Source organism: Xiphophorus maculatus, chromosome 14 (genome assembly GCF_002775205.1).
Source record: "Xiphophorus maculatus strain JP 163 A chromosome 14, X_maculatus-5.0-male, whole genome shotgun sequence".
NCBI classification, from domain to species: domain Eukaryota; kingdom Metazoa; phylum Chordata; class Actinopteri; order Cyprinodontiformes; family Poeciliidae; genus Xiphophorus; species Xiphophorus maculatus.
In genome coordinates, this window is record NC_036456.1 from 20,632,360 (window position 1) to 20,657,058 (window position 24,699).

Consider the following 24,699-nt stretch of genomic DNA (forward strand, 5'->3'; position numbering starts at 1 on the left):
TCAGGATCAGGGTGAAGGAGATGTTAGCATCTGTTAGCATCCTGAGGCTATACTGTGAAAAACTTACTTTAAATAGTCCAGTTTCACCGTTCTGTTGAAAGATTCTAAAACTTCATGGTTTATCACAAAAATCTTTAAATATAATTTATCTGATTTATATCACATCATGGAAAATGATCAGATTTAAATACATTACAAGTTTTGAGAACAAAGACACGAAGTCCTGCTTTCAAACTGAAAATGTGTTCTCTCGAATTATGGCAGTAAAGTTCCACCATACACCTTCCTCTGGATCAGATCCATCATCCTCCGTTGTAGCCCCGCCCTTCTCCGTTGCTACGCAGTGACGTCATAGACATCGAACATGGCGGCTGAGCTGAAGGCGGAAGGTAAATGAGCTTTAACTGGCGTTTTATTTGTGAGCTGCTCCGGACTCGGTTCTGTAGGTTCGGTTCCTGCCGGTTTATTTTCCGGTGTGTCAGCAGCGGCAGCGGGCGGAGGGCTGGCTGCGGGCGGAGCTGTCTCACCCGGAGCTCCAGCCCTGCAGCTCGGCTGCTACAGGTGTTGATCCACCGCTGTTATACTCCAGAATATCACCGGTACCTTCCTGCTGCCTACAGCCCGACAGCGGCAGGGTTCGGTTCTTGTCGGGGTTCATAGCTGTCACTGCTTCGTTCAGCCTGTAAGTCAACGCTGCGGAGCTGAGCAGCTTCCCGCCGTTAGCTCCGAACAGAACGGGAGCAGCAGAACTCCCACAGCCGGGGAGAAGCGCCGAGAGGCGGCAACCGCAGCTAGGAGAGTCCGTGGCCTTCCAGCGGCCTCCTGGAGGAGGTTCTGGTTCCGTGAGGGAGAATGGACCGATTAGGCTGATTTAATCACTATTGTTGTATAATTATTAAAAGTGTCTCATTTAATAAGTCGCATTCAACATTCATGTGTTTCAATATAAGCACGTTTCGAACCGGTTCCGATCCAGGTGTGATGCGGTGAGGTGTGTGTTCCCTGTTTCAACATGTTATATAAGTCTGAACACACACACACACACACACACACACACACAACGATGTACAGTGTCATTCAAACACTTTTCATGTAAAGTGGATCCAAATTTGGCTGTTGCTAGGCAACTGGGCTCCACTGAAGGAAGTGTGTGTGTGTGTGTGTGTGTGTGTGTGTGTGTGTGCGCGTGCAGCTGATCGGGGTACTGAACGGCTCTCTGTCTCTCTCTGTCCTCAGCGGGACACGGCACGTGGACGTCCATCCTGTGAGACCCGTCGCCATGAGCAACAAGGAGATGGTTTCCACGGAGACAGGTCAGTGCCATCCACCTGCAGGTAAGAGCCAGGCTGCTCTTACCTACTTGTTGCCATGGAAACTGCATGTTTTCAACAGCGTCACCGAAGGTGTTTCAGCTGTGCGCCTTGGATGGGAGACAGGCTGGAGGTTCTGCTCAGCCTGTCTCCGGCCTGATGAACCTGGGCTCAGTCAGTCGGTTCTGTCCAGAAGGCCCGGCGTGTCCTCGGCCTCCTGGGCCACTGTGGGGCCCACACCTCTTAATCCTGAGGTGATGTCAGAGGAGATGATGTCAGCATATAAGACTGACATCATACTGACTGAAGGTGGTTCTTACCTCGTCTTCAGTCTTCTGGTTGGTCTGGATGAACCACATCCTGGTTCCTGGAGGTGTTCAGAGAACGTCTGGACAGAACCAGAACCTTCGGGAGGAACTGTGACTCCTTCTGATCCGAGATCATTTAGACCAGGGGTGTCCAACTCCAGTCCTCCAGTCGCTGTCCTGCCGTGTCTAGATGTGCCACAGGTAGAAAACACAGGAATCAAATGGCTTTATTGCCTCCTTATTGGGTAGATAAATCCTCCAGAGTTCTGCTGATGACCTAATTATTCTGTTCAGGTGGTGCAGCAGAGGCTCATCTAGACACGGAGGAGATGATGGTGCTTGGCGACTGGTTGGACTTGGTGCCTCTGGGACTGGATGGATGGATGGAGGGATGGATGATGGATGGATGGGTGGATGGATGGATGATGGATAAATGGATGGATGGATGGGTGGGTGGATGGGTGGATGGATGGGTGGATGGATGGGTGGATGATGGATGGATGAAGCTCTCTGTTCAGGGTGTCTTTGACCTCATACCAACAAACACTGTTCAGTAATAACTGTAGCTGTGACCCTGACTGACCCTGACTGACCCTGACTGATGAAAACATCACATTAACAATGATTTTCTCATAATAATTACAGGTAAATACCTCCAGGATTTTATGTTATGTTAGTCAGTGGTGATCCTGTTCTGACCCGGGTTCTGTTCTGACCCGGGTTCTGTTCTGACCCGTCACCGTCTGTGTTGTCAGCAGAGAATAAAGGCCAGAGGAAGGTGTTTGTTCCCAACAAGCTGCTGGAGTGTCTGCCCCGCTCGGCCTGCCTGCCTAACGAGCGTCTGAGGTGGAACACTAACGAGGTGAGGGGAGCGGGTTCTGACCAGATGTTCTGATCCATTTTGGTCCTTTTAGTGACTTCATCAATCAGGTTGGAAACAGGAAAGTAGAAACATCACAAATTTATTCTTAGATTATTTTGGGTAAAACGCCTCTTGTGTTTATATTTATCTGTCAAAACCTTTAAATAAATTCATTTTTCCCACTGAGAGCCTGAACCTGTTCCTGTGTCAGTTCTTTGAAAGAGCCGTCCCTGTGTCGGTTCTTTAAAGAGCCGTTCCTGTGTCGGTTCTTTAAAGAGCCGTCCCTGTGTCGGTTCTTTAAAGAACCATCCCTGTGTCGGTTCTTTAAAGAGCCGTCCCTGTGTCGGTTCTTTAAAGAGCCGTCCCTGTGTCGGTTCTCTGAAAGAGCCGTCCCTGTGTCGGTTCTTTAAAGAGACGTCCCTGTGTCGGTTCTTTGAAAGAGCCGTCCCTGTGTCGGTTCTTTAAAGGGCCGTCCCTGTGTCGGTTCTTTAAAGAGCCGTCCCTGTGTCGGTTCTTTGAAAGAGCCGTCCCTGTGTCGGTTCTTTAAAGAGCCGTTCCTGTGTCGGTTCTTTAAAGAGCCGTCCCTGTGTCGGTTCTTTAAAGAGCCGTCCCTGTGTCGGTTCTTTAAAGAACCATCCCTGTGTCGGTTCTTTAAAGAGCCGTCCCTGTGTCGGTTCTTTAAAGAGCCGTCCCTGTGTCGGTTCTTTGAAAGAGCCGTCCCTGTGTCGGTTCTTTGAAAGAGCCGTCCCTGTGTCGGTTCTTTAAAGAGCCGTCCCTGTGTCGGTTCTTTAAAGAGCCGTCCCTGTGTCGGTTCTCTGAAAGAGCCGTCCCTGTGTCGGTTCTTTAAAGAGACGTCCCTGTGTCGGTTCTTTGAAAGAGCCGTCCCTGTGTCGGTTCTTTAAAGAACTGTTCCTGTGTTGGTCTGCAGGAGATCGCCTCCTACCTGACATCCTTCGACAGACACGACGAGTGGCTCTGCTGCTCCCTGAAGACCAGGTACTGTCCTGAAGAAACGCCTGCCAGACGGCGCGCAGGGCGTCACGGTCTCACCTGTCATGTTTGGGTGTTTCAGGCCGAAGAACGGCAGCATCATCCTCTACAACAGGAAGAAGGTGAAGTACAGGAAGGATGGCTACTGCTGGAAGAAAAGGAAGGATGGGAAGACGACAAGAGAGGACCACATGAAGCTGAAGGTCCAGGGCTTGGAGGTAGGCAGCGCCCCCTGCAGGTCATGTTGAGTCACACACAGGAAGGTTCAGACAGGGTGGTGGAGGTCAACCAGTGTCTCTCTGCTGTTCCAGTGCCTCTACGGCTGCTACGTCCATTCCTCCATCGTGCCAACATTCCACAGACGATGCTACTGGCTGCTGCAGGTCAGAAACACACACAGTACCGGCTCGGACCGTCTCAGGGTCAAACCCAGAGGGGGCTGACCTCCTGAGGGGGCCGACCTCCTGAGGGGGCCGACCTCCTGAGGGGGCCGACCTCCTGAGGGTCAACCCTTGATGTAACGTTTTCTTGATAGTAATACTGTTTGAGATGTAATCTGGCCTGCTCTGTGGACTGGATCAGAACCATGCAGCCTGTTGAAGCGCATATCTTTGATCATCAGAGCTGGGACCTGCTGTGTTTCCCTGCAGAACCCAGACATCGTGCTGGTCCACTACCTGAACGTGCCGTCGCCAGAGGATTCTGGGAGATGCAGTCCTTTGCTGTGCACGGTGTCGGACCGCCACGACACCCTGAGGTGGAGCCGGGACGACCTTCTGGGCCAGCTGAAGCCCATGTGTACGGCGCCGAGCAGACCGGCCGGTCCGACCCGGGTTCTGGCTGGAGTTAACCCTTCCTCTCTTTGTTTCAGTCCACAGCATCAAGTGCTCCATGGGTTCTGGGGAATTCAGCATCGAAGAACTGGTGCAGCACATCCTGGACCGGCAGAGAACCAAACCACAGCCCCGTACACACGCCTGCCTCTGCAGCACCAACCAAGGTAGGAGGTTCCATGACATCACTCTGACATCACTCTGACGTCACTCTGACCGCCACCCATCTCTTCATGTCCACAGTGTCACCAGGAGTGAACATTCCCCACCGCTGCAACAGCACCAAGCATCGGATCATCTCCCCCAAGCTGCCGCCGTCCTCCTCTGGACCCGCCGCCTCCCCTCCGTCCTCAGAACCAGGAGAGTCAGGGAGAGGAGGAGGAGGAGAGAGCAAGATGCCTCAGCTGCAGCCTCAGAGCCCTGCGTCTTCCTCCAGCCCTTCATCCACGTAAGGCTTCATTTTGTGACCCCACTTGGTGCCTCCTGACCCCCACAGGGCTCCAGACCTTCACTTTGGGAACCGCTGGTCTAATAGACGAGGTCTGAGATGAACCAAGCTGTGGGCTGGAGACTCACCATGGAAACTGTAGCATAGCTCTGTAGCCTAGCTCTGTAGTTTAGAGCTGTAGACGTAGTTCTGTAGCGTAGCTCTGTAGCCGTAGTTCTGTAGCGTAGCTCTGTAGCCGTAGTTCTGTAGCGTAGCTCTGTAACCGTAGCTCTGTAGCCGTAGCTCTGTAGTCGTAGCTCTGTAGACGTAGTTCTGTAGCGTAGCTCTGTAGCCGTAGTTCTGTAGACGTAGTTCTGTAGCGTAGCTCTGTAGCCGTAGCTCTGTAGCCGTAGTTCTGTAGCGTAGCTCTTAGCCGTAGCTCTGTAGCGTAGCTCTGTAGTGTAGCTCTGTAGTGTAGCTCTTAGCCGTAGCTCTGTAGCTACGATGGAGGAATGGACGTAACATCCTGTCTGAACCGTTTTGAATTCGTCTTCTGCTCCACAGTTCAGGCTCATCGCCGCCCCGAACGCACAAGGCCGCCATCGCTGTTCGTAACCAAGGCAACGGTTTCTACCACAACCGCCACAGCAACTTGGCCGCCGTGGCGCTGCCTCAGAACGCGGTCATCGTCATGGCGACAGCCGCTACCCTACCAGGGGGGAGGGAGGGCGGGGGCGCTCCGCCAGAGGAGGCGGGGTCGAGGAGGAGCTTCGGGTCGCTGCTGCTCTCCCCCCCCCTTCCTCCCCCTCCTGGTAAACCCCCCTCTCCCTCCCCGCCCTCCCCCACTGCCCCCGCCCCCATCCAGACCACCCTCTCCCTCACCCTCCTGCCCTCCCCAGTCATCGGGGGGCTCCTCCTCACCCCCTCCTCCTCCCACCAGTCTCCCACCCCCCCTGCCGCCTCCCCTCCGTCTCCCCATTCCTTCCCGCCTCCCCCACCCCTCCCCCCGGCCTTTGACCCCGACTCCTTCCTGAACTCCCCCAAACAGGGTGAGACCTATGGGGGCCCCCCCCCCATGTGCTCCCCCTCCATCCGGACCTCCTCCCCCCTCCCTCACCCGTCCCTCTCTCTCTCCCTGTCCCCCACCACCTCCACCCCGGCCTCCTCGGTCTCCCCCCCCTCCTCCCTCTCCTCCTTGTCCACCTCCCCCTCCTCCTCCACCTCCCCCCCTTTGTCGGGCCCCCCCCCCCTCGCTTGCCCTCTCCCTCTCTCCCACCTCCTCCGTGGCGCCGCCCGTCCTGCCGCTCTGCCTGGAGCTGGGCGCGCTGGGGGAGTGTGACGGGGTGAAGGAGGAGTCCCGCTCTGAGGAAGAGGAGCTGGAAGAAACTGATGATGATGATGATGAAGGCAGAGCCCCGCCCACCAAGCTGGTCCTGCTTCAGGTGAGCCGGGTTCCACTGGGACTACTTCCTGAGGCCGTATCCTTCCTCTCACCCGTCTCTCTGACTCCTTCCGTTCAGACAAGCCACGCCCCCTCCAGCCCGTCTCCTAGGCAACACCCAGACAGCGGCTCCGCCCCCCTCCTGCTGGTCTGCCATGACGGGTCAGGCGAACCGTCCCGGCCCACCAATCAGATTCCGGCACCGCCTGAAGGGCAGCAGCCATTGGTCCTGCCGTCGTCCAATCGGCTGCCCGGACCTGAAGCTCCGCCCCCTGCTGAGAGTTTCCATCAGCCCGTGGAGCTGCCGGCAGCTGTTGCCATGGAGACGGCCTCCCTAGCAACGGCCCAGGTGAAGGAGGAGAGGAGGCGGCGCTACGACTCCGAGGACGCCTGCATGGACAGCCAGGAGGAGGCGGAGCCTGAGGAGCTGGACATCTCCTTCGACAGCCAGTTCCCCGACCTGATCTCTGACCTCATCACCGAGGAGCCGGGCCCCGCCGCAGCCCCCCCAGCTCCGGCTGCGTTCCCCACCGGCGTCCGCTACGTGGTTCCGCCGCAGCCGTCGCCGTCCTCCTCCTTCCTGCCGTTCCCCCAGCCGCTGCCCGCCGCTGCCCGCCTGGCCGCCATCACAGACTTCTCCCCAGAGTGGTCCTACCCAGAGGTGAGCGTCCCGCACTAGGCGACTGGTCCAAACGGTTCTGGTTCCGGTCCCAGCTGCTGTTCTCTCTGCAGGGCGGAGTGAAGGTTCTGATCACCGGGCCGTGGAGCGAGCCGTCGGGTCGGTACTCCTGCGTGTTCGATCAGAGCGCCGTCCCCGCTTCCCTCATCCAGACCGGGGTTCTGCGCTGCTACTGCCCAGGTACTGACCGCTAACGGGCAGGGCCGGTTCTACAGGGGCTGGTTCTACAGGAGCCGGTCCTGCATGGGTCGGTCCGGTTCTATAGGGGTCGGGGTTGGGTTGGCGGGTCCAGACTGTCGGAACCTCCTGGATGATGATGATCTTTGAATCATCTGGATGAAGCCCGGATTCTTGTCCATCCTGTGGAGGTTCTGATGGACCCGTCTGTCTCTGGGTTCTGATGGACCCGTCTGTCTCTGGGTTCTGATGGACCCGTGTGTCCCTGGGTTCTGATGGACCCGTGTGTCTCTGGGTTGTGATGGACCCGTCTGTCCCTGGGTTCTGATGGACCCGTGTGTCTCTGGGTTCTGATGGACCCGTCTGTCTCTGGGTTCTGATGGACCCGTGTGTCCCTGGGTTCTGATGGACCCGTGTGTCTCTGGGTTGTGATGGACCCGTCTGTCCCTGGGTTCTGATGGACCCGTGTGTCTCTGGGTTCTGATGGACCCGTGTGTCTCTGGGTTCTGATAGACCCGTCTGTCTCTGGGTTCTGATGGACCCGTCTGTCTCTCCTGTGTTTCAGCCCATGAGGCCGGCCTGGTGTGTCTGCAGGTTCTGGAGTCCGGCGGGTCGGTGTCGTCGTCGGTTCTGTTCGAGTACAGAGCGAGGAACGCCAGCTCTCTGCCCAGCTCCCAGCTGGACTGGCTCTCATTGGACGGTCAGTACCTGCTCTTCCTCACCCTCCTCTTCCTCCTCTGCTCGTGCCAACACTGACCTGCAGGAGGCGCCGCTGGTGCAGGAGCAGGTTCTGGTTGGGTTCTGGTTTGGTTCTGATTGATGCTCCGTGTTTGGTAGAAGCAGCCGTGTTTCCTTCAGACCGATAGACGTGGAGTTACCATAGCAACCTGAGTGAGTTCAGTAATCTGAGTATTCTCCAGGCTGGTTGAAGCGGTTCTGGACCAGATGATCCTCTCAGGATCTCAGCCTCTCCCTGCTGGGTTTGGGTCTTCAGGATCGGCTGGTCACCATGACGACCATCAGCCTGCTTCACTGGTCCCAGTCAGTTGATGCTTACGGTTTAGTGGTTCTGCTGCTCTTCCTCATCCTCTTCATCAGGAGGAAGAGGAGCAGCTTCACCTGTCAGCTGGTTTTATCTGGACTCAGAACCAGAACCGCAGCCGGCCCAACAGAACCAGCTGTGGTTTTATTTCTGTCCTGGAGGGATCAGAGCAGCTGCTAGCAGGGAGTCCCCTGTGTGTGTGTGTGTGTGTGTGTGTGTGTGTGTGTGTGTGGGTGTGTGGGTGGGTGTGTGTGTGTGTGTGGGTGTGTGTGTGTGTGTGTGTGCTGCAGGCCACACTGGATCAGTCTATATTTAGCCTCTGCTTTTATTTCCTGAATAGAGAGAGAGCCAGGCGGCGGGCGATCGAAGTCAGTCAGATAGTTTCCATCTGAGACAGAGTGTGTGTTATGAGTGTGTGTGTTATGAGAGAGTGTGTATGGTGTGTGTGTGTGTGTGTGTGTGTGTGTGTGTGACCCTCTTTACACTGATCGCTGCTGGTCAGAGCTGTTGACGGCTGCCTGCTGCTGATTGGCTCTGGCTGAGATCCAAGCAGCTGATTGGTTGATCTTTGATCCACGTTCTGATCACCTGTCGGCCTCCTGCTGCTCCTGGTGCATTGTGGGTAGTGTAGGAGGAGCTTGGGGCTGCCCTGCTGTAAGCGTGTTCAGTTTCAGCAGCGCAGCGAAGGAGACGGAGCTGCTGCTGGAGGAGCCTCGGTGGGTGCAGCTTTAGTGGGCGGAGCTTTAGTGGGCGGAGCCTCAGCCTCACGCACCTGCTCTCTCCACCTGCAGACAACCAGTTCAGGATGTCCATCCTGGAGCGGCTGGAGCAGATGGAGCGCCGGATGGCGGAGATGGCGGCTCGGGATGGCCATCATCATCATCATCATCATCAGCAGCAGCAGAGTGGGAACCAGCTGGCCACGCCCCCTCCTCTACCTGACGACCAGCAGCAGGTAGGTCCGGTCCAGTTTACTCTGTGGTTCCTGTCTGAACGTCCAGACAGCAGGTTCAATCCGACCCGCTGCAGGTTCCGAGGTTCTAGTTCTGTGGCTCTGGCCCGGTTCTGGCCCGGCTGCTGGTTCTGGTTCTGTGGTTCTGGCCCAGTTCTGGCCCGGCTGTGGCTCCGCCCCCTCTGGCTGATGTCATGGGATTTTGTCGGATGGAGTCCAGGAGTTAAAATAGCCGCAGTGAGACGGAGAGGAGTTGGACCTGGACCAAAACAAGTACTGCTGGTCCTCAGAGGGTTTCCTCTGAAGGTTCTGACCCAGACCGGACCCGGCTGGCAGAACTCTGACTCTGAGCAGAACCAGGCCAGAACCAGGCCAGAGACGGACCAGAGGAAACTCTCTGGTTCCTGGAAAGCAGAAATAATCCTTTTAAAGCAGCTAAATCTGGAACCAGCTCAGTGCTAACGTCAGTCCTCAGGCTGCGGGTCAGAACCTTCAGAACCAGCCACAGGGTTTCCTACCGAGAGCCAGCTCAGCCCGGTGGCGCCGAGGCGGTCCGATGCGTTTCGTTTCATGATGTCAACTTAAGGTCAGGAAAAGACAATATTACTGGGTAATTAAATGTTACTGGGAAACTTCGGCAGTGAAACAATTTTTATTCTTAAAAACAGAAAATCAAAAAATCAAATTAAAATGAATATCATGTATTCGTACTTCTGTTTAATCCAAATTAAGTCAGTGGCTCCATAAGGCCCCCCAGGGCTTCAGGGGCCCATAAATGCTAATAGCTGTTAGAGGTGCTGATGGTTTTAGCAGCAAGAGGGGCCCCTAGGTCAGATTCTGCCCCAGGCCTCATGCAGCCTTGGACCGGCCCTGCAGGATGAGTTCAATCTGCTGCACTGAGCAGAGATGAGCAACAAACTGAGATTTAATTCAATGCTGCTAATGTGGCTTTAGCAGCTCTAACATTTCTGAGTTTTAACAAGAGACAGAAACTGTTTTGGTTGCTCCAGTTTATGGGACGAGTTTTTCAGATCTCTGGACTCATTAACTCTGACTGACTAAGTGGACAAAACATTTCATATGGTTTGATTCTTCATGTAACTGGAAAAATTATCCTAAAAATAATAATAAAATAATATAAAACCAGCGTGAAGCTCCTCACCGGCTGAACCTGCATGATGAGGTTAGCGCTGGTTGGTTAGCCGCTAACGCTCCGACCAACCAGAACACAGACATGAACTTTACAGGGAAGACAGCGCCACACGCTGGGCAGCGTATAAACACCTCGTATAAGTTGTTCACAAAGGTAAATCTGTCTCCCTCAACATATACTTCTGAAAGTGAGAGCTGTGCAACCAGAGCTAACGAGTTTAAACTCCGACCTTGATGTGGATTTCTCCAAAGAATCATGATTCCTCACAGAGGGTTGATGTAAATATCCATCCAGGTCATCTTGTGTCCAGTTTGAGTGGAAGGAGGCGAGCGATCCCGCTGAGGTAAACTTAAAGATACAGCAGCAGCAGCTGTGTGATTGGTGGCTCTCCCAGCTTTAAATGCATGAAATATAAACGTATCTGTTAGGAATAAATTTGCTCCGTCAGTGAAACGCTCTGAGCAACAGAGAGACTTGCAATGCGGGTTTAAACTAAAAAAAAAGGCAATTCTTTTTTTTTCAATTATTAATTTTTCTTTAAAAAACAAAGCAACGCTTAGCCTGGCGGGGGGCTAGTAAAGCATGACGGGCTGCCAGGTTTATGATACACTGGGGGAAACCCTGGCCAGGTGTTTAGAGGACGACTGAACCGTCACCTGGTCCTGAAATGACTCTGACTCGGCTCCGCTGGACAGACTGCGTCACGCCGTGGGCGGGGCAAGCAGGTCAGGTGACCTGGAACGATGGCAGTCGCCATTTTATCCGCCTGATGCCAGGAAGTTCCTCCGTCGGCGTCTGACAGGACGGGTTAGTCGGTCACGCCGGTGACTGGTCTCTGTCCCTCCCAGTGTTCCCAGTGGTTTGAGAGGAGGATCGTTGGTGTGTGTGAGCGGATGATGAGAGGAGCGTGTTGGGGAGGAAGAGGAGAGAGTCTTCATCACCCAGCAGGTCACCGTGGCATGACGCTGCTGCACCTGGCGGCTGCCCAGGGCTACACCCACCTGATCCACACCCTGATCCACTGGAGGTAAGGCAGGCGGCCGTCCTGGCTCCGCCCTCATGATGACGTCATGTCCTGTCTCAGGCCGATGTCACTTCCTGCAGGGCGATGAGCAGCGACAGTCTGGACCTGGAACAGGAAGTGGACCCCTTGAACGTCGACCACTTCTCCTGCACGCCGCTGGTAAGCCCCCGCCTGACTGCCAGTTGCTGTGGCGGCGTTGCCGTGGTGACGGGCACCCTGTGCGTTCCAGATGTGGGCGTGCGCTCTGGGCCACCAGAGGGCAGCAGAGCTACTGTACAGCTGGAACGGCCTGGCGCTGGGGATCCCCGACTCGCTGGGCCGCCTGCCGCTCGCCGTGGCGCGCTCCCGCGGCCACACCCGCCTCGCCACCACGCTGGAGGAGCTGCACACGCAGCGCGCTCAGGCGGCCACCAGGGACCGCCCGCCGCCATCCCCTCTGTCCACCAGCCTGGACACAGGTAACCCCGCCTCCTGCTGTCACCTGACCTCATCCGGCTCTCTGATTGGCTGTAAGAGTCTCCTGTCTCCTCCAGGTCTCAGCTCCTCCAGCAGTCTCCCCTCACCCAGCGACCCGTCCTCGCCGTCCCCCAGCTCCGCCTACTCCAGTGGCCCCGCCCCCATGGACACCTCCCCCTCGTCTCCATCATCGCTCTCCTCTTCCTCGCTGCCCGTCTCTCCTCCGTCTCCGTCCTTCACACAGTCCACCGTTCCCTCGGAGGAGCCTAACCGGACCGTCAGCACAGGTAACCCAGGTAACGGCGCCTCCTCACCGATTCCCAGTCAGAGCGCAGAGTGACAATGACTGGCCCAGTCTGGCCCAGTCTGGTTCAGTCTGGTTCTGTTCATTGAAAAATGAAATTAAACACAGGCTAACGGAGGGCTAGGCTAGCCTGGGAGGCTAACAGGTTGCTAGCTTGTGAGGCTAACTCAGGGCTAGGCTAGCCTGGGAGGCTAACTGGGTGCTAGCTTGTGAGGCTAACTCAGGGCTAGGCTAGCCTGGGAGGCTAACAGGTTGCTAGCTTGTGAGGCTAACTCAGGGCTAGGCTAGCCTGGGAGGCTAACAGGGTGCTAGCTTGTGAGGCTAACTCAGGGCTAGGCAAGCCTGGGAGGCTAACAGGGTGCTAGCTTGTGAGGCTAACTCAGGGCTAAGCTAGCCTGGGAGGCTAGCAGGGGCTAATCCCAGCCGTTCTGAGTGGAGACACCAAGCTGTTGTCTTCTGTCCATCTGACCTCACCGTGACCTTTGCTCCTTGGCTGATGACCCAACAGGATGATCGTCCTCCATGTTGTTCTCAGTCTCACAGGTTTATTGTCTTCATGCAGGTTATTATGGGATGTCTTTACTGGTTTTATACATAGATGATTGAATCTAAAATGTCAATAAAGACGTTTTTAGGTGCCAGCTAATAAAGGTGAAAGCTCTGACCTCTGACCTCTCTCCCAGGTTTAACCGCCAGCGGCTCCAGAGACCTGATGGACTACAACAACGCCCCGCCCACAGACACGCCCCCTCAGAGCGCGGGGCGGCGGGCGCTGCTGGAGGAGCAGCTGCTGCGCTACGGCGAGAACGCCGAGAACGAAGGAGAGGAGGAGGAGTACCTGGAGGACGAGGTGCTGCAGGTAGGCTGGAGCTCCAGGTGCAGGTTGTCATGCCGACCGGGCTGGTCTAACGGAGCCTCTGCGCCCAGCAGGTGGACATGGCGACGCTGGCGGAGCAGATCATCGAGGCGACGCCGGAGCGAATCAAACAGGAGGATTTCCCCCTGGGGGCGGAGTCTCCGCTCAGAGAGAGGCGGGACAACCCGGCCATCCAGGACACCTGGTTGGCCACTTACCTGGAGACGGTGGACAGCCAGTCCCCGCCCAGGTGAGCCTGACGGAGCTGGACCGGAACCAGAACCAGAACCAGAACCAGAACCAACAGCTCTGTGTTTCTGCTACAGGCGGGTCTGCCCCCCCTCGCCGCTCAGCGCTCTGGCTCTCCAGAGGCTCCGCCCCCCATCGTCCGCGGCGTGGGCGGAGTTCCTGAACGCATCGGCCAATGGGAAGATGGAGAGAGACTTCGCTCTGCTGACGCTGACAGACGGCGAGCAGAGGGAGCTGTACGAGGCCGCCCGCATCATCCAGAACGCCTTCCGCCGATACAAGGTAACCATGGCGACTGCCTGAGCAGGATGCACTGCCCCCTGCTGGCTTGATGGACGCATTACTCCTCTGTGTGTGTGCAGGGTCGAAGGTTAAAGGAGCAGCAGGACATGGCGGCCGCCGTCATCCAGAGGTGCTACAGGAAGTACAAACAGGTGTGCTTTCAATAAACTTTATTTAACAAATAAATCTTATCTTATCTTAAAAAAAAAAAAAAAAGTGGCACTAAATTCAAAGGCATAAGAACTTCTGCTCTTGACACCACTTTGTTAAAAATGTAAATTCTGTTGTGACACTTCCAGGCGCTGCAACCATCTTCTGATGTCTATTTATTTCTCATTTTGTACTATTTATTTCTTTATCTTTGTATATTATGTATATACACATAACCTGCATCTTAACTCGAGTCGAGCAAATCTCAATCTGGTTGTAATCTGTTGATGACAATGACAAATAAATCTGATCTTATCTTATTTAAAAAAGACAAAATGTTCAGCATTTAATGATCTCAACCAGATTATAGGAAAAACTGATCGGCAATGAATCAGTTCAGTCAGAAAATAAGACAAAATATAAAACATCAAGGTGCTTTCTATTCAGAAACACACACACACACACACACACACACAGCAGGGTTTCCTCCAGTAAACCTGCTCAGCCTGGCGGTCCGCCATGTTTTTGTATTAAAGATGTTAAGTAGACAAGAAATCTAAAAGTATTACTGGGTCATTGAAACCATCTCCAGTGAAACTATCTAAACACACAGCCAGTTTTAAAAACAGCAAATCAAAAAATCCAATTAAAATGAATATCGATTATCTTCACTTCTGTTTAATCCAAAGTAAGTCAGCGGCTCCATCGGGCCCCCAGGGCTTCAGGGGCCACAATGATAATATTTTAACACAGAAACATTAATGTAACATTTATTTATTCAGATGATCAGTGGCGTTAAAGGAGCTGGCAAGTTTACTTTGTAAAAGTTCAAAGAACAATATTCACAGTTAGATTGTTTTGTTACCATAGCAACAATCTGATGCTGTGAATCTAATCTTTGACTTTGATCTGTTTGTTCACAAATACAAATTAATAAACTGTAATTATAACTGATTGTTTTCAGGTTGGCCAGTTAATCTACTCTCTCTCTCCCAGATTAAATCCAACCCAGATTCTGTTAGAGATGCTGATGGTTTTAGCAGCAAGAGGGGCCCCTAGGTCAGATTCTGCCCCAGGCCTCATGCAGCCTTGGACCGGCCCTGCAGGATGAGTTCAATCTGCTGCACTGAGCAGAGATGAGCAACAAACTGAGATTTAATTCAATGCTGCTAATGTAGCTTTAGCAGCTCTAACATTTCTGTCTGTTGAGTTTTTAATGAAACAGAAACTGTGTAAAGCCTGGTGGGCTGCCAGGCTTATAATACACTGGGGGAAACCTGCAGAGAAAACACTCAGGAAAACTGACTTAACCACTGACATATACAGTCATACAGTTCATGTTTACCTGAACCGTGTGTGTGTGTGTGTGTGTCCTCCACTAACGTCACTAACCTGCTGTCTCTCTCTCTCTGGTTAGCTAACATGGATAGCTCTGAAGGTAACCAGCTGTCAGTAGCTGTAGTGGTGTGTAGTCAGTGTGTAGTCCCCTGTGTGTGTTTGTGTGTGTGTGATGCGTGCAGCTGGGCCGGGTCTCAGATGTTTGTTCATCAGAACCAGGTTCAGGCCTTACCTGACCCTGTGACTCCGCCCCCGGCAGTACGCGCTCTACAAGAAGATGACCCAGGCGGCCATCTTGATCCAGTCCAAGTTCCGGTCGTACTACGAGCAGAAGCGGTTCCAGCAGAGCCGGCGGGCCGCCGTGCTGATCCAGCAGTACTACCGCAGCTACAAGGAGTACGAGAGGCTGAAGCAGGCGCCACGAGGGGGCGCCGCGCTCAACCCCAAGAGCAGGTACGGCGGCGGCCAGGGGCGGGGCGTCCGGGCTAACGCTAGGCGGTGCAGAGAGGGGAGAGACCAGCTGGGACCCAACGACCGGACCTGGTAACAGGCCTGACCCGGAGACGATGGTTTAACTAGTAGTGACTCGGATGTCGTTTGACAAACCAGTCAACCATTGTGACTTGTTGACACGAGTCCATGACTGACCAAGTCGTTCAGTTGAATCTTATCATCTTTACTAAATTACCGTATTTTCCGCACTATAAGGCTCACCGCATTATAAGGCTCACCTTCAATGAATGGCCTATTTTAAAACTTTTTTCATATATAAGGCTCATAGAATAGATGCTACAGTAGAGGCTGCGGTTACGTTATGCATCCACTAGATGGAGCTGCGCTAAAGGGAATGTCAACGAAACAGTCAGATAGGTCAGTCAAACTTTATTAATAATTACAAACCAGCGTTCTGAAAACTCCCTTCATTCCCAAAATGAATAAAAAGCTGTTTTATTATTTTCCTGAGGTAAAGTCAGTGACGTGGTATTTTGGTGACACAGTTTATCTTTTAACAACAGCAAGGTATAACATATAGTGGAGGGGAACTTTTCCTCGATTCAATAAACACGTAAAAAACAGTCTGATGCTGTTACGGTAAATCAAATCACAATATATATCCACTTCCACTATAACCATTGATTGGTTCATGTTAAATTCTCTGCTGCTGCTCTGTTCCCGTGTTCTACTGCATCACTGATCGCCTTGAGCTTAAACTGCGTCGTCAGCGTGTCTCTTAATAGGAGCCATTTTGGGGTCTTTACACAAAACCCAGCCTGCACCGCGCGCTTCTTCTTCTACGGGGAAAATGAAGTCGGCGGCTGCTTACCGTAGTTACGAAACCTGTTGTGGCTCAATATTGGTCCATATATAAGGCGCAGTGGGTTATAAGGGTCACTGTCGGCTTTTGAGAAAATTGAAGGTTTTTAGGTGCGCCTTGTAGTTCGGAGAATACGGTAATTTTACAATTTAACAAACATCGTGGACTTGGTTTCAGTAGAGTCTGACTCCAAGTCTCACGGTGTGACTAGAGTCCCTGCCGAGTCCCTGCCGTCTCTCAGCCGAGTCCTGCTGCTCCTGGTCCGTCAGAGTAAAGACTCGTTGTCTGACCAGTTCCTGGTTTGTCCAGCAGGGGGTCGTTCCTGACCAAGAAGCAGGACCAGGCGGCCAGGAAGATCATGAGGTTCCTGCGGCGCTGTAGACACAGGTCAGGCAGAGGAAGTGACATCATGACCTGTCCTCATGATGTCACTTCCTCTAACGGCCACTGCTGTTTCCTCAGGATCAAAGAGCTGAAGCAGAGCAGGGAGCTGGAGCGGAGAGGACTGACCACGTAGAGGGACAGGAGGAGGACAGAGACGTGTCGTCCTGTCCCTCAGCGTCTCCTGATGGTCTGCAGCTTCTGGCCGGTCAGGACTCCCAGCGCTCCGTCTGGTTCTGGTCTTTGTGGACCGGCGCCTGCGTCGGAACGGCGCCTGACAGACGCAGCGCGGGGCGCATCCGGCCCATCGGCTCTGCTAGCTCTCCTGCTAGCGCTGCTCTGAAGTACTGACCTTTGACCTTTCAGACAAATCACAGCTTCTTCTATTTAAACCCATAATAGAGAGTAGAGCTTCTATTTATTACAGCATGAACTGTGTGTCGGCGTGTGTGTGTGTATGTATGTGTGTGTGTGTAGGGGTGTCGGTGTGTGTGTGTGTATGTATGTGTGTGTGTGTGTAGGGGTGTCAGCGTGTGTGTGTGTATGTATGTGTGGGTGTGTGTGTGTGTTTTGCACTGACTGAAGTCTAGCCCCTCTTTACCTCCCAGTTGCTTTTGTAAATCCAGCTGCCAGACAGAGACTGAAGGAAGCATGTCTGGACCAGATCCTGATCCTGGTTCTGGTTCTGGTTCTGGTTCTGTTCAGTCCGGCCTGCAGCCTCCAGTCTCTGTTCTTCAGCCGTTGCAGTGAATCTTTTTGCACGACTTCCTGTTTCCTGGTTGTTCTGAAAACGAGACGTGAAGTTCTGACAATAAATCATCTGATTGTTCCTCAAGTCTGATTGGTTCCTGCTCTGACAGAACCTCTGACCCGACAGAACCTCTGACCCAGCAGAACCTCTGACCCGTCTGAGGCTCTGTCCTCCATCTTGGGGTTTCTGGTCTGTTTTTCTTCCATATTTTGCTTCTTTGATCCGAACTCGTCTGCAGGGCTGGAGAACAGAACCTGAAACTGGGCTCGGTCGAGTCCAGGACTCGGGTCCAGACCTGGCAGAGGGACAGGAGTCCAAGAACAAGTCAGAACTACCAAGTGAGTAAAAGTTAGTTTGTTCCATCAGGAACCAGGAAATAAACCGTAATGGATCCATAAAGGGTTAAAGTCGTTCTTCTTCTTCTTCTTCTCTGGTTTCTGGTCCCATCGATTCATTTCCTGCTGACTGACTGACACGAGTGGGAATCAGTTCATCTGGAGTGGATTGTGTTTCACTTCGTCTTTACAGTTCAGTTTTAACGGTTCAGTTCTAACGGTTCAGTTTAACAGTTCAGTTCTAACGGTTCGGTTTTAACAGTTCAGTTCTAATGGTTCAGTTCTAACGGTTCAGTTTTACAGTGCGTTTGTAGCCGTCTAGCTGAATCTGTTCCTCCATTCAGAATCAAACTTCTCCACGTTGATGATATTTTAGTTCCATCAGAAATCAAATCAAACACAAAATCTGCTCTGGAGTGACGCTAGCAGATTAGCTAGTAGCTAGCAGATTAGCTAGTAGCTAGCAGATTCCAGTGTTTCTGGAAACACTGGAAAACAGGAGCGGTGACCTCTGGGAAGGTCATTAAGGGGATCGTACCGACGCCTCCTGTCCTGGAGAGTGAAGCAGGGAAGATGGTGGAAAGACGGACAGGAAGTAGAAATATTCTCTGTCCTTGGTTCTGCTGGGTTTTCCTTTCCTGTTTCCTGTTGGTCGTTTCTCCAGATAAAAGCTCAGCCCTCAGAATGAGGCAGGAGAACCATCAACCACACACACACACACACACACACACACACACACACACCCTGACCCCGACTGGTTCATGTACTGAATCAGTTCCTCCATGAATGAATCACCTGAAAGTTCTGGTTCTCCTGTCAGGAAGATGGAGATCTTGATCTACAGTTGTTTCTCCAGCAGCTTTCAGGATGAAGGTCCGGAGGACTACAGCTCCCATCATGCACCTGGTTTCATAAACTACATACATGTTGCTGCTGCTCACATAATGCAGCGGTGACCCAATAATAGTTTTGTTTAATCTCCTGCTTCACCACACAGACACTCAGTCTGTTCCAGTGAAGGTTCACTCACCTCAGGATGCTAAACTCTTCAGCTGATGATCGAGCCTCTGATTGTTTCAGAGTGAAACTCAGCCAGCTGGGGGCGCTCTACAGAGGACTGGGGCTTCATCAGCAGACTGCTCTGATGGAAATAATCCAGATTATGATGTCACAGTAGCAGGACACACTGTCATCCCAACACACACACACACACACCACAGGAGACAGGGGACATGATAAATGGCCTATTCCAAGGCCAGTAAGAAGAGACATGAGCTCCAGACTCAGCCTGGATTAAAACGTCTTTATTTGACACATGAACAGGAACCAACTGGAAACGGAGAAGCTGGTCAAACTGGGACGTCTCTCAGGACCAGCAGGACCAGCGTTGGGCTCGTTCTGCTCCCGGCCAGCAGGGGGCAGCAGGCGGCGGCTCAGCTGCGCTGGCTGTGTCTCTGGCAGATGTAGCGCAGCCTGGAGGAGCAGTGCAGGTCGTTGAGCCGCCCGTCGTTGTGGATGTGAGCGCAGTCCTCGTCTCCAGGTCCCATGCCGTGACCGGTCCAACTGTCGGGCTGGCCGGGTTTCCATCGCCTGGGCAACGGAGACACAAGCACCAGATCTACGTTCAGCAGATCTAGATCTGCTAACTGGCAGTCAGTGATGGAATAGTTACATTTAAAAAGTAAATTTAATCAGATTACTGATTACTCCTTGAAAAAGTAACTTAGATTACTGACTACTTGCTTTGGAAAGTAACTAAGTTACATTAAAAGTAACTTTTTTAGTTACTTTCAGCAGCTGCTAACAACAACGCTGTGAAAATGACATTGATCTTTGCCAAAACTTAATTATAAGTTATTTTATAACAATAACATCAACAATGTGTCTCCATTTATAAGGTTGAACTGAAGATTGTTTACAACAGTACAAAAAAACTTCAGTAATTTGTGCCTGTTTTTGTGATTCTATTATTTGGAAAACCATAAATAGTATTTTAGAGTTCCCTCCTCCCCGGCCTCCAGGTTCTGAGTTACGGCCCTGTCTGCTGTCAGAGCGCGGCGCTCAGAGTAACGCGGCGCTCAGAGTGACGCGGCGCTCAGAGTAGCGCAGCTCCTCCTGCGGCTCCACAGCTCAGCTGCACAGATTATTGACACTTAATATTAATAACAGCGTTTAGTTGTACAACTTTAGTGGCTGTTTTCACGTTTATTGCTCTGTTCTTCACATCAGCCTATGTGATGCGTTACTGACATCACTGCTAATGATGTCATCCAGTAACCATCAGACCCTCTGAAGGTCATCCGGTCTCTGGTCCAGTTCCTGATCCATCCAGCTGAAACCTCCTGACCTTTCAGCATTTAGTCTGAAACCAAACTTCATGTTGCTCTGACCAACACCTCGGTGAAGAACCTCCAGTAAACTGGATCTTAGACTCTTTGGTACCAGCAGCCACAACAAACACAGTTTGCTCCATGTGATGTGAGATCCAAGGCTTCTCTCCTTTATTGGTAACTGTTTTTATGCACCTTTTATTGTGCATAAAAAGAGGGACAGATCTCTTTTTTGATCTTTGCCAATTATATTGGCAAAGATCAATGTAATTTACAAAGAGGGAGATGTGCATTTTGTTGGTAGAAAAACAGGAACTATTTCGAGTTTCTGTCACCAAGTCTGATTATTATAAGCGGCTGTTGGCTTTTTTGTTTTTTTAAAGTTGCTAACAAATTTAACGGTTGCTCTTTCTGGGCTGGTTTTTGAAGGTGAAGTTGCTCATTTGGGTTTGGAAATAAACAGACAGAAACCCCAGAATGTGTCTGACCTCCACCTGGTTTTACTCAGACTCTCCCTGTCCATCATTTCCAGGATGATCCGTCCCACTGCGTCTCTGTTAAAGTTAATCTATTACCTGTGAATGACGTCCAGATGTCCAGAACATTGGAAACATGGAGACTAATATGAACAGAGCAATAAACCTGAAAACAGCCACGAATGAACGAGTCCGTAAAGTTGTGCAACTAAACGCTGTTATAATTATTAATATTAAGATAAGAGTCACTAATCTGTGCAGCAGCCATCTGAACTGTGGAGCCGCAGGAGGAGCTCTGACCTCTGACCTCTGACACCAAACACAGAACCTGGAGGTCGGGGGTTAAAATTCTTAGAGACAATAGTGGAAAACACAAAAACTGCACAAATTACTAATGTTGTTTTTTTATTGTAACCATTAAAAAATCTCCCCTTCAGTTCAACCTTATAAATGGAGACACATTGTTGATGTTATTATAAAATTACTTACAATTAAGTTTTGTCAAAAATCAATGTCATTTTTACAGTGTTGTTGTTAGCAGCTGCTGAAAGTAACTAAAAAGTTACTTTTAATGTAACTTAGTTACTTTCCAAATCAAGTAGTCAGTAATCTGACTGAGTTACTTTTTCAAGGAGTAATCAGTAATCTGATTAAAGTTACTTTTCCACATTCTTTAAACATTGTGGCTGAAACAACGATGAGGCTAAAATCTGGATTATTTTAAATGCTGGGATGTTTTATGATGATGATGAAGTTTGAGTGAATTTCCTCAAAACTAAAGTGACTAAAGACCAACAACCTCAGAGACTGAGGAAGTTTTCCACTGGATGAAGATGAAGATGAAGATCCACGATGTTTCCTGATTCCTGTCGACTGAATATTTTCCATCTTTGACTGTTTTTCTTAAACAATGATGGAATAATCTGGTCATCCATTCTGACAGATTACCACCCAGCGCTCGGTGCCCATGTTTGGACTTCACAGAGTTCAGTGAGGCTCTGAGGCTGGATCCACCGGGACGATCCACCGGGACGGTCCACCGGGACGGTCCACCGGGACAATCCACCGGGACGGTCCACCTGGACGGTCCACCGGGACGGTCCACCGGGACGGTCCACCGGGACGGTCCACCGGGACGGTCCACCGGGACGGTCCACCGGGACGGTCCATTGGGACGGTCCACCGGGACGGTCCATCGGGACGATCCACCGGGACGGTCCACCGGGACGGTCCACCGGGACGGTCCACCGGGACGGTTCACCGGGACGGTCCATCGGTCCGCCTGTCTGGTCCAAAACTTCTATCTGGTGCTGTTTGCTGTCACATTGAGCTTTTTTTGCAAACAGATTATAATTTGTAAACTAATCCATGTGGATGAAGATCTTTGACAGGAAAAGAAAATCTGCTTGCTGTTGGGTTGTTGGGTTGTCATGACGACTGGAAAACCAGTTTGAGTTCCCAGAGCAGCCAATTCAACGCAGGATGTGATTTTTCTAACGTTGGAGCGGCGATTTGCGTCTGACTCTCTGGGAGCTGACGGGACCTTGGAGCGGTTCTGGTACCGGAGGAATCCACGCTGCGCGGTTCCTCCCACTGAGAAACGTTTAAGTTGTTTCGGGAGCTTCATGTTCAGTCAGTTTATAATAAACACAACGGTCTCAGCAGCGGCGCCCCCTCCTGGTCAGTGTGTCCCTGCAGCTCTGAACAGTTTTGGTCCAGATTTCAGATTGATTATTGATCTGAGCTGCTGCTATAAATAACCGTTAGATATTTTACCACATTAAACTTTGTGATTGAGATGATCACCTGCTGTAATATGTAACATAAAATAAAAGTCCATAATAGATTTACTGTGTTTTATAGGTGCATGAATAAGGAAGCGTAAGGACATATTAGTATGGACCAGCAGGGGGCGCCGATCACAAGTTCACATAAACCTCCAACATCTTTATCTGTTTTTAGCTCCCTGTTGTTGAGTTCACCACTACCATCCAAATAAAATAAAATAAAATAAAAACGCCTCAGCGTTCTCACAGTGACCTGTGGCAACAGGAAGTGAAGGAGCTCCTCCTCCTCCTCAGCTCTTCCTCTGTTATTGATCGTTTCATTCAGACACAAACAGCAGAAAGGAAGAAAAATGTCCCACATCGTGTTGGCGCCCCCTGCAGGGCGGCGCCCCACTGCGGTGCCACCGAGCGGAGGTCCAGGTGATGCTGGACTCCAGGTCGTACCTGCGGTTCATGACGTACGGCGTCTGGTTGACCCACTCCCACCTGCCGGACTTCTCGTCCGTCAGACCGACCCAGTAGAACGACCCGGCAGAGAAACGGGTCACAAAGTCCTGGACCAACGAGACGCGTTCAGAAAACGGTTCTACAGATTTATCCACCTGCTCATCACTTTGTCCTCAGCAGGTCCAAACGGCGGACAGGTTGTCTCACCCATTCTTCATCGCTCATCAGGATGACCAGGTGAGACTCGTGTCCGTTGCACCAATCCCTGGCCTCGTGCCACGACAGAACCGACCTGCTGAACAGGTAACAGCTGGACCCGAACGTCTCCCAACCCAGAGGACAGCAGCCGTCAGAGACGGAACCAGAACCTGGGACACAGAGGACAGTAACAGAACCTGAACCTGGGACAGAGAGGACAGAACCAGAGCCTGGGACAGAGAGGACAGAACCAGAACCTGGGACACAGAGGACAGTAACAGAACCAGAGCCTGGGACACAGAGGACAGTAACAGAACCAGAGCCTGGGACAGAGAGGACAGAACCAGAACCTGGACGTCCTTGGACGGTGAGCAGATGAGGACATTGTCAGAGGACGTTATGAGGACAGAGTCCATCAGAGCGTCCTGGTCTCCCAGTAGCACCAAGGGTCAGACTGGGACTGTCCCAGTCTGACCAGTGGGACTGACCGTTGTTGATGAAGCGCTCCAGGGAACATTTCAGCTTGGCCACCGTCCTGCTGATGGTGTCCAGGGTGGACAGCTGCTTCAGGCCTTCAGACACTGAGGACAGGGTCAGAGGTCAGCAGATGTTTCCAGGTGTTGGTTCTGAGTCTGGGGTTACCTGAGGTCAGCTGCTCCTTGTTGCTCTCCACAGAGAACTTGAGCCTCTGAGCATCTTTAGCTGCGTCTGCGTTGGACAGCAGAGTCAGGAGGACAGAGACGGGTCAAGGTTACCTGGACAGGTGTGCTACCTGCAGCGAGCCGCTGGGCGGACATCAGCCACTCCGTCTGGTTGGACAACGCTTTCTCCACGGACCAGAGCCGGCTCAGCGTGCTGCTGTCTGCACACAGACATGAGGAACCTCAGAACCACATGGAGGAGGCGGAGCTACACCACCTGCTGCTGCTTCTACCTGCCAGGTGTTCCTCCAACCTCATTGGCTCTACCTGCCAGGTGTTCCTCCAACCTCATTGGCTCTACCTGCCAGGTGTGAACACCTGCCTGATGGTTGCTAAGTTCTCCCAGAGAGCTCAGGTTGTCCCTCTCTAGTCTCTCTAGTTGTAGCCTAGCTCTGCTTCAGCCAGGCTGTGTAGCTTCCTTCTCTGCTGCTAGCGTCTCGTTAGCCTCACTGAAACTTTCCTGACCTTCAGGTCCGGCCGTCTAGAACAGGTTCTGCCTCCAGACCAGTTCTGGCAACGACTCTGGTCCAGTTAAAGTCTCTGAGGTCAAAGCTGCTGAGCTTCAGAAGCTAAAGGTCAAACCATAAACCAGGTGATCTCAGATTCCTCCAGAAGCATTAGGACAGCAAAGAGCAGAGGACGTCTGCTGGACACCGTCTGCTGGACGCCCTGGGAGGACAAGACGTCCACCAGGAGCTGATGGGAACACTGGGACGTACTGGAACACTGGGACGTACTCACTGGTGATTCCAACCGCTACGATGAAAATCAGGACGAAGGCGGCGGCCAGGCCGGGGTAGAGCCAGCGCCTGACCCTGGAGACGGCCGAGAAGGAGATGGGCCGCGGCTCTGACGGACAGAGGGACAGGTTAGGTGGCGGCGGAGCCGGTCTGGGCCCGGTTCTGGCCCGATCCAGACTCCACAGCAGTACCTTTGTTCCAGAACGAGCTGCTGTCGTCCTCAACCTCGTCGTGATATTCGGTCGTCATGATGTCTGTCCTCGTTTTCCTCTCTGTCCAACACTGAGCTGCAGGTCAACGACCAGAGAGAACTTTGGACCGGAAAACACTCGCTGTGTGTGTGTGTGTGTGTGTGAGGGTGTGTGTGTGCGGTGAAACATCAGAAGCTGCTGGGAAAACTGACTA

The 24,699-nt window shown here is 52.3% G+C and overlaps 2 protein-coding genes across 2 annotated transcripts; one reads left to right on the forward strand and one right to left on the reverse strand.

Moving 5' to 3' along the window:
* The first annotated feature begins 159 nt into the window (after positions 1-159).
* camta2 (calmodulin binding transcription activator 2) lies at positions 160-17,364 on the forward strand. The gene is made up of 27 exons (XM_023346726.1): positions 160-389; positions 1,237-1,313; positions 2,374-2,480; positions 3,409-3,476; positions 3,553-3,688; positions 3,782-3,853; positions 4,121-4,268; positions 4,342-4,470; positions 4,547-4,751; positions 5,295-5,898; positions 5,963-6,172; positions 6,251-6,832; positions 6,904-7,030; positions 7,593-7,727; positions 8,861-9,024; positions 11,023-11,201; positions 11,279-11,357; positions 11,428-11,656; positions 11,732-11,950; positions 12,642-12,817; positions 12,886-13,064; positions 13,141-13,345; positions 13,426-13,497; positions 14,913-14,933; positions 15,093-15,286; positions 16,461-16,535; positions 16,611-17,364. Exons 2-27 carry the CDS (start codon positions 1,280-1,282, stop codon positions 16,663-16,665), a joined length of 4,404 nt encoding a protein of 1,467 aa, XP_023202494.1. The 5' UTR covers positions 160-389; positions 1,237-1,279; the 3' UTR covers positions 16,666-17,364.
* Positions 17,365-18,898: 1,534 nt separating this feature from the next.
* Positions 18,899-24,611, reverse strand: LOC102233376 (asialoglycoprotein receptor 2-like). The gene is given in 9 exon segments (XM_023346082.1): positions 18,899-19,092; positions 19,094-19,205; positions 22,653-22,762; positions 22,863-23,023; positions 23,342-23,434; positions 23,496-23,561; positions 23,626-23,715; positions 24,296-24,403; positions 24,486-24,611. Coding segments are annotated over 9 exon segments (909 nt in total). The 5' UTR covers positions 24,544-24,611; the 3' UTR covers positions 18,899-18,981.
* Positions 24,612-24,699: the final 88 nt, after the last annotated feature.